Raw genomic sequence first — 14,728 nt, 5'->3', positions numbered from 1 at the left:
CACTAAAAATTTCAGAAGTACTTTTCTAATAAGTACGTGGGCACGCCTTATAAAAAATTTTCTTCTGACCAAAATAAGCAAACACATTAAATTTCAAAAGTACTTTTCTATTAAGTACGTGGGCACGCCTTAAAACTATGTTACTTTAAAAATTACAGAAGTACTTATTAGCTAAGACGTGGGCACGCCTTATCAAAAATTTTCTTCTGACCAAAATAAGCAAAATTTTTCTTTTTTTTTTTGAATCAAAATTAAAAGAAGATATAACAAAAACCAAAATAAACAAATCATTTGGGTTGCCTCCCAAAAAGCGCCTTTGTTTTATGTCTTTGGCTAGACACATTTATGCATCAATCTCCATAATTGGGACTCTCAAGAGCCACATCCTCCACAATATTTACCGAAAAACCTTCATAAAAAGGTTTTAAGCGATGACCGTTAACCTTAAAAACTTTTTCAGAGGTCGGACTCCGAATCTCAACTGCACCATGAGGAAAAACATTAGTAACAATAAAAGGTCCAACCCAGCAAGATCGTAATTTACCCGGAAAAAGTTTAAGCTTAGAATGAAAAAGAAGAACTTTTTGACCAACAGAGAACTCTTTTCTCAAAATCATTCTATCATGAAATGTCTTCGTTTTTTCCTTGTAACAAACTTCCTGCACTATAGGGTTAATAACATCCACAGAAAATACTGAATGTTCCTCACTAGGATATTTCATGGCATCATTCATATTGAATTCTATAACCTCTTCATCAAATTCCATAGTGAGAGTCCCTTTATGTACATCCATTTTAGTCCTAGCAGTCTTAAGAAAAGGCCTTCCTAGCAAAATTGGGACAGAATTAGAGGAGTTATCATCTTCCATATCAAGTACATAAAAATCAGCAGGAAAAACCAACTCATTAACTTGTACTAAGACATCTTCTAATACCCCATCAGGATATGCATTAGACCTATCAGCTAGTTGAATTATCACGCCAGTTTCTTTTAATGGACCAACATTCAAAGATGAATAAATGGAACGAGGCATGACATTAATAGAAGCTCCTAGATCTAACATAGCCTTTTCAACTCTAACACTACCAATTTTACAAGGGATAGTAAACATACCTGGATCCTTGCACTTAGGAGGTAGTTTCTTTTGGAGAACTGCTGAAACATTCTCCCCCATGTGAACTTTTTCATCTCCTCTTAATTTTCTTTTGGAGGTGCACAGTTCTTTAAGGACTTTAGCATATCGAGGTATTTGTTTTATAGCATCTAATAAAGGAATATTTACCTCAACCTTGCGAAATGTCTCAAGGATGTCTTTCTCTTGTTCCTCCTTCTTGGATTTTGTAAACCGGCTTGGAAAAGGAGGAGGTATCACAATAGGTAGGGGTTTCGCTCTGGTGGGTTGTGCATCTTGAGATTTAGGCATCAATTCATTCTTCTCAAGCTCATCCTCTACATGCTTTGTCACTTTCTTACTAGGCTCTTGCAACTCCGTCCCACTTCTAACGATGACAGCACTAACGTTTTGCTTTGGATTCACCTCAGATTGTGAAGGCAATCTCCCTAATACTTGAGACTCCAGACGGCTCACTGTAGTCGCCAATTGACTCATTTGGTTCTCCAAGTTCTGAATGCTTACTGTAGTTGCCTGCTGAAATTGTTGAGTGTTAGTTGCAAGTGATTTAACAATTTCTTCAAGAGATATACCTGACTTAGAATTTGACTGTGGAGGTGTTGGTTGTCTTGGTGGATACTGTTGTGGGAATCCTGACGGCCTAACTTCATAGCTGAAGTTGGGATGATCCTTCCATCCCGGATTGTATGTTTGTGCATAAGGATCATACCTCCTCTGAGGCATGCCTGGAAATCCTCCAACTGCATTGGCTTGTTCAGCGGGTTCTTCTTGAAATGTAGGACACATATCAGTTGAATGACCCATATTGTAACAAATGCCACAAGTCTTCACCTGTTGCACATTACCTACAACAAACTTTTCCACAAGAGAAGTAAGTTTATCTAAACGTTGTTCAACAGAAGAAATATTTACCTCATTCACCGTTCTTGAAGTGGCATCTTGTCTGCTGCCAAATTGTTGTGCGTTGGCAGCCATATTTGAGATCAACTCCCTTGCTTGAGTAGGGGTCTTGTTCACCAACACGCCTCCACTAGCAGCATCTATCATACTCCTATCCATCAATGACAGTCCTTCGTAAAAATATTGAATAAGAAGTTGATCAGAAATCTGATGCTGAGGACAGCTGGCACACAATTGTTTGAATCGCTCCCAATACTCATACAAAGTCTCCTCAGGAAGTTGTCTGATCCCACAAATATCTTTTCTGATGTTGGCAGCTCTTGAAGCAGGAAAGTACTTCTCAAGGAACTGCTTCTTCAAACCATTCCACGTTGTAATCGATCCAGGAGGCAAGTAGTATAACCAATCTTTAGCTAGCCCATCTACAGAGAACGGAAAAGCACGCAGCTTAATCTGCTCTTCAGTCACGCCTTGTGGCCTCATACTTGAGCACACAACATGAAACTCCTTAAGATGTTTATGAGGATCTTCACCTGCAAAACCATGAAACTTGGGTAATAAATGAATAAGACCAGACTTTAATTCAAAATTTACCTCCAAATCTGCATATTGAATGCAGAGTGGTTGTTGATTCAAGTCTGGTTCAGCTAACTCTCTAAGAGTTCTTTCTACAGGTGCAGATCTATCCATCACTTGTTCTTCTGAATCGCTAGATGATTCAACTAAATCAGGTACTGTATCTATTTCAGAAAGCAAAGGCGACAAGGATCGTTGCTTAGCTCGCTTAGTCTGCTGTCTCAGCTGGCGAGCTGTCTTCTCAATTTCAGGATCAAACGAAAGTGTACCTGTACGAGAAGAACGAACCATACACCAAGTAAAACGTAAAAAGGATTAAATAAATGACACCAATCCCCGGCAACGGCGCCAAAATTTGATGGGTGTCGAAGCCAACAAAAATAAATTCCTACTCTAAATAAATTGTGTATAGTGATTGAGCAGGGTCGTGTCCACAGAGATCGGTAATTATTTAAATCCTTTTGAAACGTAAAACGTAAAATGGGGGAATTGTTGACAATAATAAAAATCAAATTAAAATAACAAGAATGCAAATTAAAGTTGTAATTCAAATTGGAGAAAGCTCTGGTTGAAGGAATTAACTCAGCTTGATTCGACTACTGATCATTGATTCAAATATATATTATTATTACTTATGAATAGACCGGTTATAGCTACTGAGACCCTCTAATAGCCAATCTCTCCTTAATTAGTTGATAACCAAGGTACGACCGTTGGTTATTTCCCTAATCAATAGACAACCCTAGATACGATCATAGAATTTAATCAATTGACAGCCTGAAAAACCAGAGAGACCCAAATCCTAATCAACACATATGATGATTCATTTAAATTAGATTGTTTATTCTCACAACACAACTCTCTGCTATGTTATTTGTCACAAACATTAAATTCTTCATACGATGAATCCTTTAATTGATAATAGATTAAGTTGATAATTAAATAGTGGCCAATTACCTAATTAACAAACATAATCATAAAACTAATTCAGAGAATAAACAAATACCCAAAAAGTAATAAAACAATTAAAGCATAAGAAAGATCTCACAGTAGTGATGAATCAAAGCTTCGTTATCCTTCAACCAGAAAAATAGGTTTAGCTCTTCATAGAGAGAAGAGAAAAATTAGATCTAGGGTTTCTTTTTCTTCAATCCAAAATCCCCCCTTTTTCACAATAGATTCCTCTCTTAAATACTCTCTCTCTCTTCTCTTTTAGAATTCTATTTAAAATAAAATACTAATATCTGAAATATTAAATTCGTAATTACAAAAATAACCAAAAATACAAAACACGTTAAACTAAAAACTGCAGGTCCGCAGTTGACAGCACGCGCCCACGCCTTATCAACAAAGTTCTTCTGACGCTCAGAAATTTTTCCAAGAGAACAATCCTCCTTAAACATCATCTTTTAGCTCAATTTTATCATCAATCAATAGAATTGCACCTACAAAAGTAAAACACAAGTAAAACATTATTATTAAGTGCAAAACATCGATATTAAGGGAAGTAAACAATACAAAACTAGTGCATAAATTGCACTCTAACAATATGCTCATTTTTATTTTTATTTTTATTTTTTATTATTACTATAATCATATTTTAAAAATAAAGAAAAAATTAAAGGAAATCGAAAGTAGAAGACATTGGGAAAAGAAAGGTGGGCGGCTGAATTAATTAATTAATTAATTAAAAAAGAAGAAAAGAAGTCAACTAGTCAAGGACGGAGGCTGCTCGCATTAATCTAAAGGAGGAGGAAGATAAAAGTTTGGAACCACAGGCGGGCCAGCGGCTTCAATTATAAAATGTTGCGGGAGAGCGCTTGAGAAAATTGTTATGTTCCAATTATTGGGTCATGAAAATCCAAAGACCATAAAAGCAATTTAGTAACATTAAGTCGCTTTCATGTTGGAAAAAATAAAAAATAAAAGAACTGAAATAACAAATTGAATATTTTTAATTGAAATTTATGAGAAATTATTGGGTCTTTTTCAAATGTACACTGAATATGGACATTTCAAAAAATAAATGACAACTGATCTTAACTATTGATTACCCATAAATCTAAAAGTTATTAACCGATGATGCTAAGATTAGTGTATTTTCAAGTATGTTGATTTTTCATCCTCCATAAATCAATTGCACGACAATTCAATCAATAAATCAATTAATGTTTTAATTTAATTGTCAGGCTCAAGCCCAGGCTTTAAGACCAAACTTGGGCCTAGGTCCGATCGGGTCTCGGCGCCCTCTGAATTGCTTCCAGCTATTGATTAGAGATCCTTGATACCCAAACGAAAATACTTGAACAAAGAAATTGGTTTTTGTTAGAACAGAAGAAATTGCAAAAGGTGGAATTGACCATAGAAAATCAAAACTTCAAAAAATTTATTGTCATTTCATTTTCGGTAAAGAGGGCTAATATACTTAATATTTTCTCTGTTTTAATTCTATTCATTCTAGACGTGTGCATTTCAGTGAGATTATATCTTTTTACAGCAAGTTTATGCGAGCATTGGTTTAAGTCATATGTTCTTCTCGTTCCTCTTTTGACAGGAAATTAAATCGCTAAGAAGATATAAATAAAGTATCAATTTGTATTTAAAAAAAAAAAAAGTAATGGCAGTGCCGGCAAATTTATGAAGCATTAATTCCATTAATTCAACATTTAATTGTGATTTGCAGAAGACAAAGAGAGAGAGAAACTGAAATAAAAACAGAGAAGAAAACAAACGACAAGAATAAATTTCTTTTAAATTCTTCTTTTAAAAGACAAACGCACTCACCAGAAATCAAATTTTGCGACCACCGCTCAGTACTCCCATTGGTTGGAAACAGGAACGAAAAGCAATTTGAGTGGCTTCATCCTCCCATTGAAGTCGGTTCCACCACCCTGTGTATCCACGAATAACAAATTTACGCTCTTTTGCACTGTTGGAATCGAGTGGAAGCTTTTCAAGCTGATCGCACCTCTGTACCACCACCATTTTTTTGAGATGAGTGAAAGGCAATGGCTTCCAGAAGATGCTCTTCAAATGTGGCAAATTATCTAAATCAAGCAATTGGAGATTTTCAAAAGGGCTTATATGTCCCATCATCTCAGGAGTCTCAGCAAATTTTCCGACGCTGATTATTTCTTCCATAGCACCGCAATCGAATAGCGTAAGAGACTTGAGGTTTGGAGCAAAAACGAGGAATGTCACATCTTTCAATTTATGGCAATCCATAACAGTAACACGGTGAAGGCTGCGGAAAACAAAAGGTTCCCGCCTTTTTCGTACTATCTGCGTATAATCAATCTTCAATTCTTCCAACTCAATACCATTATTAATATATAATTCATTGAGGTGGTTTAGATCTGCGAAAGCCGTAGCATCAATAATTGACGTTGTATCTCCGGTCAACTCGAGGTAAAGAGATCGAATACAACTTTTTAACTTATTTGAGCTCAAAAGAATTTGGAGAGCATGATAACTTCCCAAGGTCAACTCCAATACCTCTAAATATTTCAAACCGAGCAATTCCTGTATCAAAACTTCACCCCCACCAAATAAAACGCCGTCTTCTGGTGCATCATCGAATCGTATGTAGCCAGTAGCGAACATTCTCAACACACGTAACCTTGAAGAATTTGATATTAGTTGCCGTGGAATTTTATTTAACTCCCTTGTCCACCTCAAATTCAAACATTTCAGATTTACCAACTTCTTTAACTCTTCTGGTAACTCTTTTATGAAGGTATGTGAAATATCAAGAAGTTCTAGTGAACCCAACTTTGACATCCCAACAGGTAATTGAAAAATGTTTCCACAGTTTGATATCTTCAAAACTTTGAGAGAAGGCATAAATTGGAAGAAACCATCCGCGATCATCTCCAACTCCTGATTAAAGTCAAGAAATAAAGTGAGGAGATGAGGGCATGTAGGAACCTCTGACAGAGTTTCAATTTGGTTTTGCATCAGTGACAATCTTCTCACATTTTCCCATCCTTTAACAGCCGGTGCCTCTTTTAATCCAGCACCTGCACGAACCAAAAAGTTTCTCTTCTCCTTCTCAATTTCACTGGTTATCCATAGAGCCATATCACGAATAACGTCATGCATTTTTACTTTATCATCTTCTAACTCTTCTAATAAACATGCTTGAACAAGAGTGCCCACAATGTAGTATCCTTGGTATTCTGCACTAAGCCTGTCAGATTGCTCTAAGAATCCCTCACCAATCCAACAATCAATCAAGTCCCATTTAAGAATTCCATAATCTTCGGGATATAAACAACAATATAAGAAACAAGATTTAATCGTCTCATTCTGCAAACTATCATAGCTGAATTTTAAAAGAGAGTACACCTTTTCTCCCAAACCTGCAAACTCAGAAGCTGATCTTCTTAGCACTTCAACTGCGTGTCTCCACTCCTCTGCTGTCCTTTTGCAGGCCATAGCTCGACCAATAGTAAGAAGTGCGAGTGGCAAACCATCACACTCTCTGGCCACAGTTTGGGCTAGCTCAACGATATCATGATGACTCTCAAGAGTTTCTTGCCCTACTTTTTCTCGAAACAGCTCCCAAGCATCCTCTTCTGATAAGCATGCTACTGGGAACTTCCTGTGACTTTCCATGCTGCCACAAACATCGATGGAACGGGTTGTGAATACGACTTTTGAGGTAGTATTTTGTGGTCCGGGAAGTGGAACGCCCACCTTTGTTAAATCAACCCGCTCCCATATATCATCTAACAACAATACAAATCTCTTCTCTCTTAAACTCCGGAAGATGTCGACAGCTTTCTCCTCTACACTTTTACTCTTCCATGAATCATCAAACAGACCTATCTTTTTCCCAATATCTTCTTGAATTTTTTCAAGTCGCAGGTCTTTTGAAACTACAACCCAAATCACACAATCAAAGTTGATTGGATTCTCAAGAAATTTATTGTTGATATGGGTCAATAGTGTGGTTTTACCAACACCGCCCATACCATATAGGCCAATGATTCCCACTGATTCTTCTACTACAAGACATCTCCAAACTTGTTCAAGTTGTGATTGCAAGCCTACTATTGTTGGCTCAGTAGGTCTTTCATCTGCTACAGGCTCTGGAGCTCTGTCAGCCACCACCTCAAAAACTCCTTCACTGATTAAAGTCCGCACATCCCGTAGCTTTTTAGCCACTTGTTTTCCGAACTTGTAGCTTGACATGCAGTTCTTGGAACAGTAGCCTCCAACACATAATTTTTCAATTTCTCGAGAGCCATGTCTTATCAATTCATCGGCTTCAGTTTCAACAACTTCCACTCTCGAAATCCATCGTTGCACTCGGTCCAGCCTTCTCATTTGTTGCCGTTCAGCATTGTCAACCCTCCTCGTCACATCGTTCTTTGCTGCGATTAGATTTCCCAATTCAGTCTCCAAGGCAACAAGATTATCTGGGAGGTTACGTATGTATACTGTTTTTCCCAGAAAGCAATCCAAGCAACGATTGAAAAGAGCACCATCGCATGTGATCTGAAAACAGCCAAACATCTTTGGAATTTTGTTAAGAAAGAAAATTGATTGAGTTTGATTAACTGAAGCTGCTGTAATTGCCTGTGGAAGAGAAATTTTAGGAATATTTATTAGAAAAAATTTTAAAAGATTTATTAGGCACGTCCGATTCGGGACCCACTGTAATTGCCTTTAGACAAAGAGCATCGCACGTACACACTTGCAAAACACGAGCCACTAACTTTTGAAGGAAAAACACTTAGTAATTATCATTTAGCCTTTTACCCACTGCCCCCGAAGATAACAATAACTCTGAATAATGACTAATGAATGACCCGATTGTAATTACCAAAAACTAGTTTTGAAAAATAATAAAACAAGAATTTGAAAAAGACTATTCGACTACCCCACCTGTATTCAAAAGAATCCACTTTAAAATCATTTTAAATTGTAGTTTAATAAAAGAATACAGCTGGTTTTTTTGTCACTTTTGCTTTTTTGGAATATGATCTCGCTTTTTCTTGTTAGGACTAATTTGTAATAAAATATAAGGAAGGCCGCTAACGTTAAAAGTAAAAGAAATCAAGGCATTTTAAAACTTTTCTGACCAACGTTACAAGAGGAAGGGCTAATCATGATAATTGTAAAAGACTAATATACCCACCAAAATTTCTTCTCTCTACATTTTTAATTGCGATATTGTTATTTAAATCAATAATATTAAATAAAGCTTCACCACCGTGGTTTATATATATATACATGAGAAAATGACAGTTACACTTTAAATATTTATAGAACGGTCATGTAAATTTTTAAATTTTTAATAAAGACATTAAATTTTTTTAAATTATAATATCCTTTAAATAATAATTAAAAAGATTGACTTTAAATTTTTTTAATAAATATAAAACAATATATATAATTTTTTCTATCTAATAGACTAGTAATTATAATTCTAATAATGACCTCTGTTAGTTATTCTGGAAAAAATTTAAACAAATTTAGTGCACACTTAACCTTTATACCACTTGTACTAATTAAGTTAGAACAATCATTTCTATAACTATTATCTCTTCAAGTTAATAAAATTAGACTGTGTTTGATATAACTTTTCAAATAAAATTTATTTTAAGTTAGTTTAGTCTTAACATTATGATAATAGAGATATAGTGTAATTGGAAGTATGTTAGTCTCTTCCTTTGCAAACATTATAAATTACTTAATTTCTCCAATTTCATAGTCAACTTTGCAAAAAATAGTTTGTAACCTAAACTGCGTGTAGTAATTTTTTTTTAAAATATTAATTCATGCATTGAAATTCGATTCAAGACCCGAATTCTAAAATGACTCCTTCTTATTGTTGAAATTAGAATGTAAAAAAGATAACAGAAAAACATTCTTCCCACAAGAGTTCTAAAATTTTAATTAGAGTAATGATACAGCCACAAACTCTTGTACAAACTGACGTGGCATTAATTCATTGGTTGAATGAAAATATAAAATAATAAAAATAAATCATGTGGCCTAAGTGATATTTAATTCAACTAATCTTATCATGCCACATCAGTTTGTACAAAATAAGTTTATACAAGAGTTTGTGACTATATCATTACTCTTTTAATTAACAATTCCGATGAACAGAAACTGCCCCGGAAGATAAGAATAACTCTGACTAATAACCCAATAGTAATCACCAAAACCTATTCTGAAAAATAATAAAAGAAGAATTGAAAAAAATGACTAGACAATAGAGATGTTCGATTCTGGACTACCTTATACTTGCCTTTAATAAGAGAGCCTAATCATCTAACGCACTACTACTTAAATATTCGAACTTTAATTTATTGTTTAATAAAAGATTCCACTTTAATTTGTAATTCAGTAAAAGAATCCAGCTAGTTGTTTGCTTTTGTGGATCTTATTCCTCTGTGGAATATTACGATTTGCTTTTGTGGAATATTATATCTTGCTTTTTCTTGTTTAGCATTAATTTGTAATAAAATAAAATAAAATAACGTTTTTAAAGTAAAGACAATGATAATTGAGCTCCACGTGGCTCACCAAAAAAAAAATAACGCTTTTGTGGAACATTAAGATCTTGCTTTTTCTTGTGGAATATTACGATTTGCTTTTGTGGAACATTAAGATCATTTAGCTCACTTTTTTTCCTGCTAAAATCAATTTGCATAGAAATTTCGTTAATCATTAACATTTTTTGTCCTTTTCTTCACCCCTATGATAATCACCATCTCTGTTTCCAGCTGTAAAAGAATCGATTGCTAAAGTTATACTATAAAGCATATATGTTTATTTCTCTGTGTGCAATAAGCTTTTGCACTTTTAAATTCATTCCACTAAAGAGAAAATATTTCAACATTAAATTCATATCAATTTACAATCAATCTATAATAATAAACAATTGGAAAAACCATTAAAAACACATTGACAGACAAGGATGAACTAATGCACTGAGATATCTTTCAACAAGACATCCATTCAGGCTACATAATCCTTTGCTCTTCCATAACATTCTTCGCTGGGTTCAACTCCTCCAACTAATATAGTGGCAAAAACAATTATCCTGCAAGGCTGCAACTACCAATCCAAAGCATGTACTTTTCTTAAACCTGATAAGTTTGCCCTCGAAAGGGGGATAGATTGCTTTTCTTTGGAATATCTTTTGCTTGCATCTCTTCTCCATTTTCAGTGTTTTACTTCTTAAATATTTTTGTTTCATGCTTTGATCATCTTGATATACTCCCATCTCTTCCATGATTTGTGTTAAATATATATTAAGGAGCTTACGGAAAAGTAACCCACATGCATGTGTAAAAAAAAAAAATAATAATAAAAATGTAACCAGAAAAATTATAATGTTAAGAGCTAAAGTACGTGAGATGACTCCACTTTGAAATAAAATAAAAACAGGGACACTTGCTTTGTCCTTTTTCAACATTTCACGCATGAAAAGTAAATTTCATTTCATATTACTCCCTTATAAAATAATAATCTTTAAAATATTTCAAACTACTGCAAACACAATTTATTTCAATTTTATTAAGAAGAAAAAAAAATTTTCATCATGTTCCATTTTAAATCCAGAGTAAATTAAAATTTATAATAATTTAAGAAATATTTTAAATATCGTTATTTCAAGAGAGAGGGACAATCTGAAATTTACAAATGGACCACTTATCTTCAATAATTAAATAGATGTATGGACATAAAATGAATGGAATAGCTCGCCACCAATTGTCCTTAGTAGTAAGTGAATTCCCTGTTTCACTCCGAAGCTTTCACAAAGTTTTTGCCGGTCGACTTTTCCATATTATGACTCTGCATTTTTTTCATAATTGCAGGAGACAAATGAAATTGAATTCACATTGACCACAAAATATATAATTGAAAATTGATTCACATCACTCTCAAATAGAACAAGTAATATTTTGTGACCATAAAAAATTTAATAAACAAGAAGCAAGCAAACTTTGTCAAGCAACAGTAAGCATACACTAACATCAGCAATAGAAAAAGAGACAAAGAAATGATAAAATGACAGGAAGGAAAAAAAATGAGAAAAAAAAATCACAAAAGAAAGCAACCACCAAAGATCATATACAAACCCTGTTGATCTGCTCCAGAATCTCTCCATCTCTGTTGATGATGCCCCCTTCAATCACTTGTCAGTTGATTTGAAAAATGGAAGCAATGCATTCTGAGTTGCTTGATCCTCCCATTGAAGTTCTTTCCACCAATCTTCCTTTCCCTTGATAAGAATTTCACCTTGGCCCGCCCTTTGAAAATCCAGTGGCAGCTTCTTAAGAACTGGGCATTAATACAAAAATTCTGCATACATCTGGGAATGGAAATGCCTTCCAGTAGACGCTCTTCAAATTTGGCAGCTTCTTCAAGTAAAGAACTTGGAGCTTTGTAAGAGGTTCAAGATTTGACATCATCTCTTCACCTAATTTTCCTACATTGATTATGTCCTCCATATCACTTTATGTTAACAATAAAGTTAACATAATCAATAGCACAACTTGGCTTTGAAATACAGGTTATATGCCTTGCCACTAAACAAACTAATAAGAATCAAGTGAATCTGCCAGCATCAAGAAGATATTTTGCATATCATATCCACAACTATCTGCAAGTTAAGAATAATACCAAATTAGTGATCACATGCACACGAAAAGAAAAAAGAAGAAGAAGAAGAATAAAAAGAGGAGAAAGAAAGAAAGAACATTGAAAAGGACAATATGTATTAAATTGGCATCAATATATTTAAGACGTTTCCATGAACCTCCTGAATCACATCCCTGTACAGCTGGAACCCTTCTCCTAGCAATTTAAACAGAAAATCTTCCATATCCTTCTGCAAATGGTCATCCTTTGATTGTTTTGGTTTAGTTTCTACTCTGAAAGTGCAGAAATGCGAAACTCCCTTGGATCCAACTTCAATGGCTTTGATGCCAGAACAGTGCCATTAGCTGGCTGTGCAGGTTTAACATAATCTTTACCAAGAAAACTTGAAACGGTACGTCCTGATACCAGATGCCATTTTGTATTAGAAGCTCTAGATTTTCCATTTCCATAAAATGAATTCTCAGAGATGTTACTATTTGATGATTTTGAAGACTCTTTACCCCTTGCCTCCCCAGCAGAAGTATGGACAGAAGAGGTTGAGGCGTTTGCCTGTTTGTTGCAGAGAAATTCACCAGCCAAATCGGGATTTCCCCCTGCATTGCAATAAGCAAAAGCTATTTCTTGCAGAGTAAATACAGAACCAAATGTGTCAAGCAAACCCTTTTAGTGCCTTCCCCTCAATGTCATAATTTAATCCATTAGACCCGACCCAGTTACTTCCATTCCAAGTAAACTTCACAGATTAATACAAAAAGAAAAAATCAGTACATGCTTCTGGATTTAAATTTGACATAAATAGTTGGGGAAAACAGAAAATTAAAGCAAAGTTTGGAACACAAATTGAATCACTGTAACACGAAATCTACCCAATCAATACCAATAAAACAGAAGCCACTAACTATTAGCACGGAAACTCCTTCACAATGTTTTTGTTATAACACAAATTTTCTATACAATCACCCAACATTCATGGTGTGTAATTATAAAATTGGGGAATAAAAGACAAAATCAGCGAAGATATGCTAAACCAACAAAAGATTGTCTATCATGTACATATCCTAATTGCAGCCTAGAAAAAGAAGAATCCCAAAAAGGAGCCTTCATCAATCCCCTACTTGGTTATCCTTAGAACAGAAGAATTTATAAAGTGTATATAGTAGACCATAGAAAATCAAATATCCAAAAAATTTTATTTTCATTTGATTTTCTGTAAAGAGGGCTAGCATACTTAATATTTTCTCTGTTGTGATTCTATTCATTCTGGGAGTGCGAATTTCAGTCTAATTATATTCTTTTACGGCAACTAAACAAAATTATGTGAGCATTAATTGAATTCACATATTCAAGCATCAATTTGAAAAACAGAGCAAAATTCGATGACAAAAAATAAAAAAGCCAGAGCATCAATTCGACCCAAAAAAAAAAAGAGGAAAAATAAATGGCAGTGCCGGCAAATTTATAAAGCATTACTTCCATATAATTCAACATTTAATTGTGATTTGCAGGAGACAAAACGAAACTGAAATAAAAACAGAGAACAAAAGACGTAGTCTTTTGCATGAAGCAAACGACGAGAAAATGTATAAGAGTTAATCAAAAAGAGATTGGAAACAGGAACGAAAAGCAATTTGAGTGGCTTCATCCTCCCATTGAAGTCGGTTCCACCAGTCTTCTTCTCCACGAATAATAAATTTACGCTCCTTTGCACTGTTGGAATCGAGTGGAAGCATTTTAAGATTACGGCAATAACCCACAGATATTTCTTTCAGATGAGTGAAAGGCAATGGCTTCCAGAAGATGCTCTTCAAATGAGGCAAATCTTCTAAATCAAGCATTTGGAGATTTTCAAAAGGGCTTATATGTCCCATCATCTCAGGAGTCTCAGCAAATTTTCCGACGCTGATTATTTCTTCCATAGCATCGCAACGGTCTAGATCGAGAGACTTGAGGTTTGGAGCAAAAACGAGGAATGTCAAATCTTTCAACTTCTGGCAGCTATGTATAGTAACACGGTGAGGGCTGCGGAAAACAAAAGGTTCCCGCCTTTTTTGTACTATTTCTTTACAATCAATCTTCAATTCTTCCAACTCCTTAGCCCTATCAATGCATAATTCATTGAGGTGGTTTAGATCTGCGAAAGCCGTAGCATCAATAATCGACGTTGTATCTCCGGCCAACTGGAGGAGAAGAGATCGAATACAACTTTTTAACTTATTTGAGCTCAAAAAAATTTGGAGAGCATGATGACATCCCAAGGTCAACTCCAATACCTCTAAATATTTCAGACCGACCAATTCCTGTACTAAAACTTCACCCCCACCAAATAAAACGCTGTCTTCTGATGCTTCATCAAAACGTGCAAAGCCAGTAGCGAACATTCTCAACACACGTAACCTTGAAAATTTTGATATTAGTTGCCATGGAATTTTATTTAACTCAAATGTCCACCTCAAATTCAAACATTTCAGATTTACCAACAACTTCAACTCTTC

At 34.8% G+C, this 14,728-nt stretch overlaps 3 protein-coding genes and 1 non-coding gene across 4 annotated transcripts in view; 1 reads left to right on the top strand and 3 right to left on the bottom strand.

The window, feature by feature from the left end:
- Positions 1-350: 350 nt before the first annotated feature.
- LOC112096919 lies at positions 351-4,667 on the bottom strand. The gene is made up of 5 exons (XM_024181143.1): positions 4,664-4,667; positions 2,046-2,701; positions 1,779-1,964; positions 657-1,646; positions 351-560 (listed from the first exon to the last, which is right to left on the bottom strand). Exons 1-5 carry the CDS (start codon positions 4,665-4,667, stop codon positions 351-353), a joined length of 2,046 nt encoding a protein of 681 aa, XP_024036911.1.
- On the top strand, positions 2,239-2,345 carry LOC112097115. The gene has a single exon (XR_002904772.1). It is a non-coding gene; the product is annotated as a small nucleolar RNA R71 (small nucleolar RNA).
- Positions 4,668-5,391: 724 nt separating the features above from the next.
- LOC18036711 (probable disease resistance protein At5g63020) lies at positions 5,392-8,204 on the bottom strand. The gene has a single exon (XM_006427319.2). The coding sequence runs from the start codon at positions 8,127-8,129 to the stop codon at positions 5,400-5,402; it is 2,730 nt and encodes a 909-aa protein (XP_006427382.2). The 5' UTR covers positions 8,130-8,204; the 3' UTR covers positions 5,392-5,399.
- Positions 8,205-13,724: 5,520 nt separating this feature from the next.
- LOC18036475 (probable disease resistance protein At5g63020) overlaps positions 13,725-14,728 on the bottom strand; it is a 2,955-nt gene continuing 1,951 nt past the window's right edge. The window contains 1 exon segment of the mRNA XM_006427317.2: positions 13,725-14,728. This exon segment is cut by the window's right edge and continues 9 nt beyond it. Coding sequence (XP_006427380.2) covers positions 13,826-14,728 — 903 coding nt within the window. The 3' untranslated portion in view covers positions 13,725-13,825.

The sequence above is a fragment of the Citrus clementina genome, unplaced genomic scaffold (genome assembly GCF_000493195.1).
Source record: "Citrus clementina cultivar Clemenules unplaced genomic scaffold, Citrus_clementina_v1.0 scaffold_7, whole genome shotgun sequence".
Lineage (NCBI taxonomy): Eukaryota > Viridiplantae > Streptophyta > Magnoliopsida > Sapindales > Rutaceae > Citrus > Citrus x clementina.
The sequence above is the reverse complement of the archived record's forward strand: the minus strand, read 5'-3'. Positions and strand labels throughout refer to the sequence as shown.

Excerpts from the sequence above, each read along its gene's own strand:
- LOC112096919 (XM_024181143.1), bottom strand. Across the intron at positions 1,965-2,045 it reads CTTCAAGAACGGTGAATGAG|GTGAAGACTTGTGGCATTTG; the intron begins GTAAATATTTCT and ends AATGTGCAACAG. Across the intron at positions 561-656 it reads TTAACCCTATAGTGCAGGAA|CTTAAACTTTTTCCGGGTAA; the intron begins GTTTGTTACAAG and ends TTTCATTCTAAG.
- LOC18036711 (XM_006427319.2), bottom strand. The coding sequence starts at position 8,129 with ATGTTTGGCTGTTTTCAGATCACATGCGATGGTGCTCTTTTCAATCGT.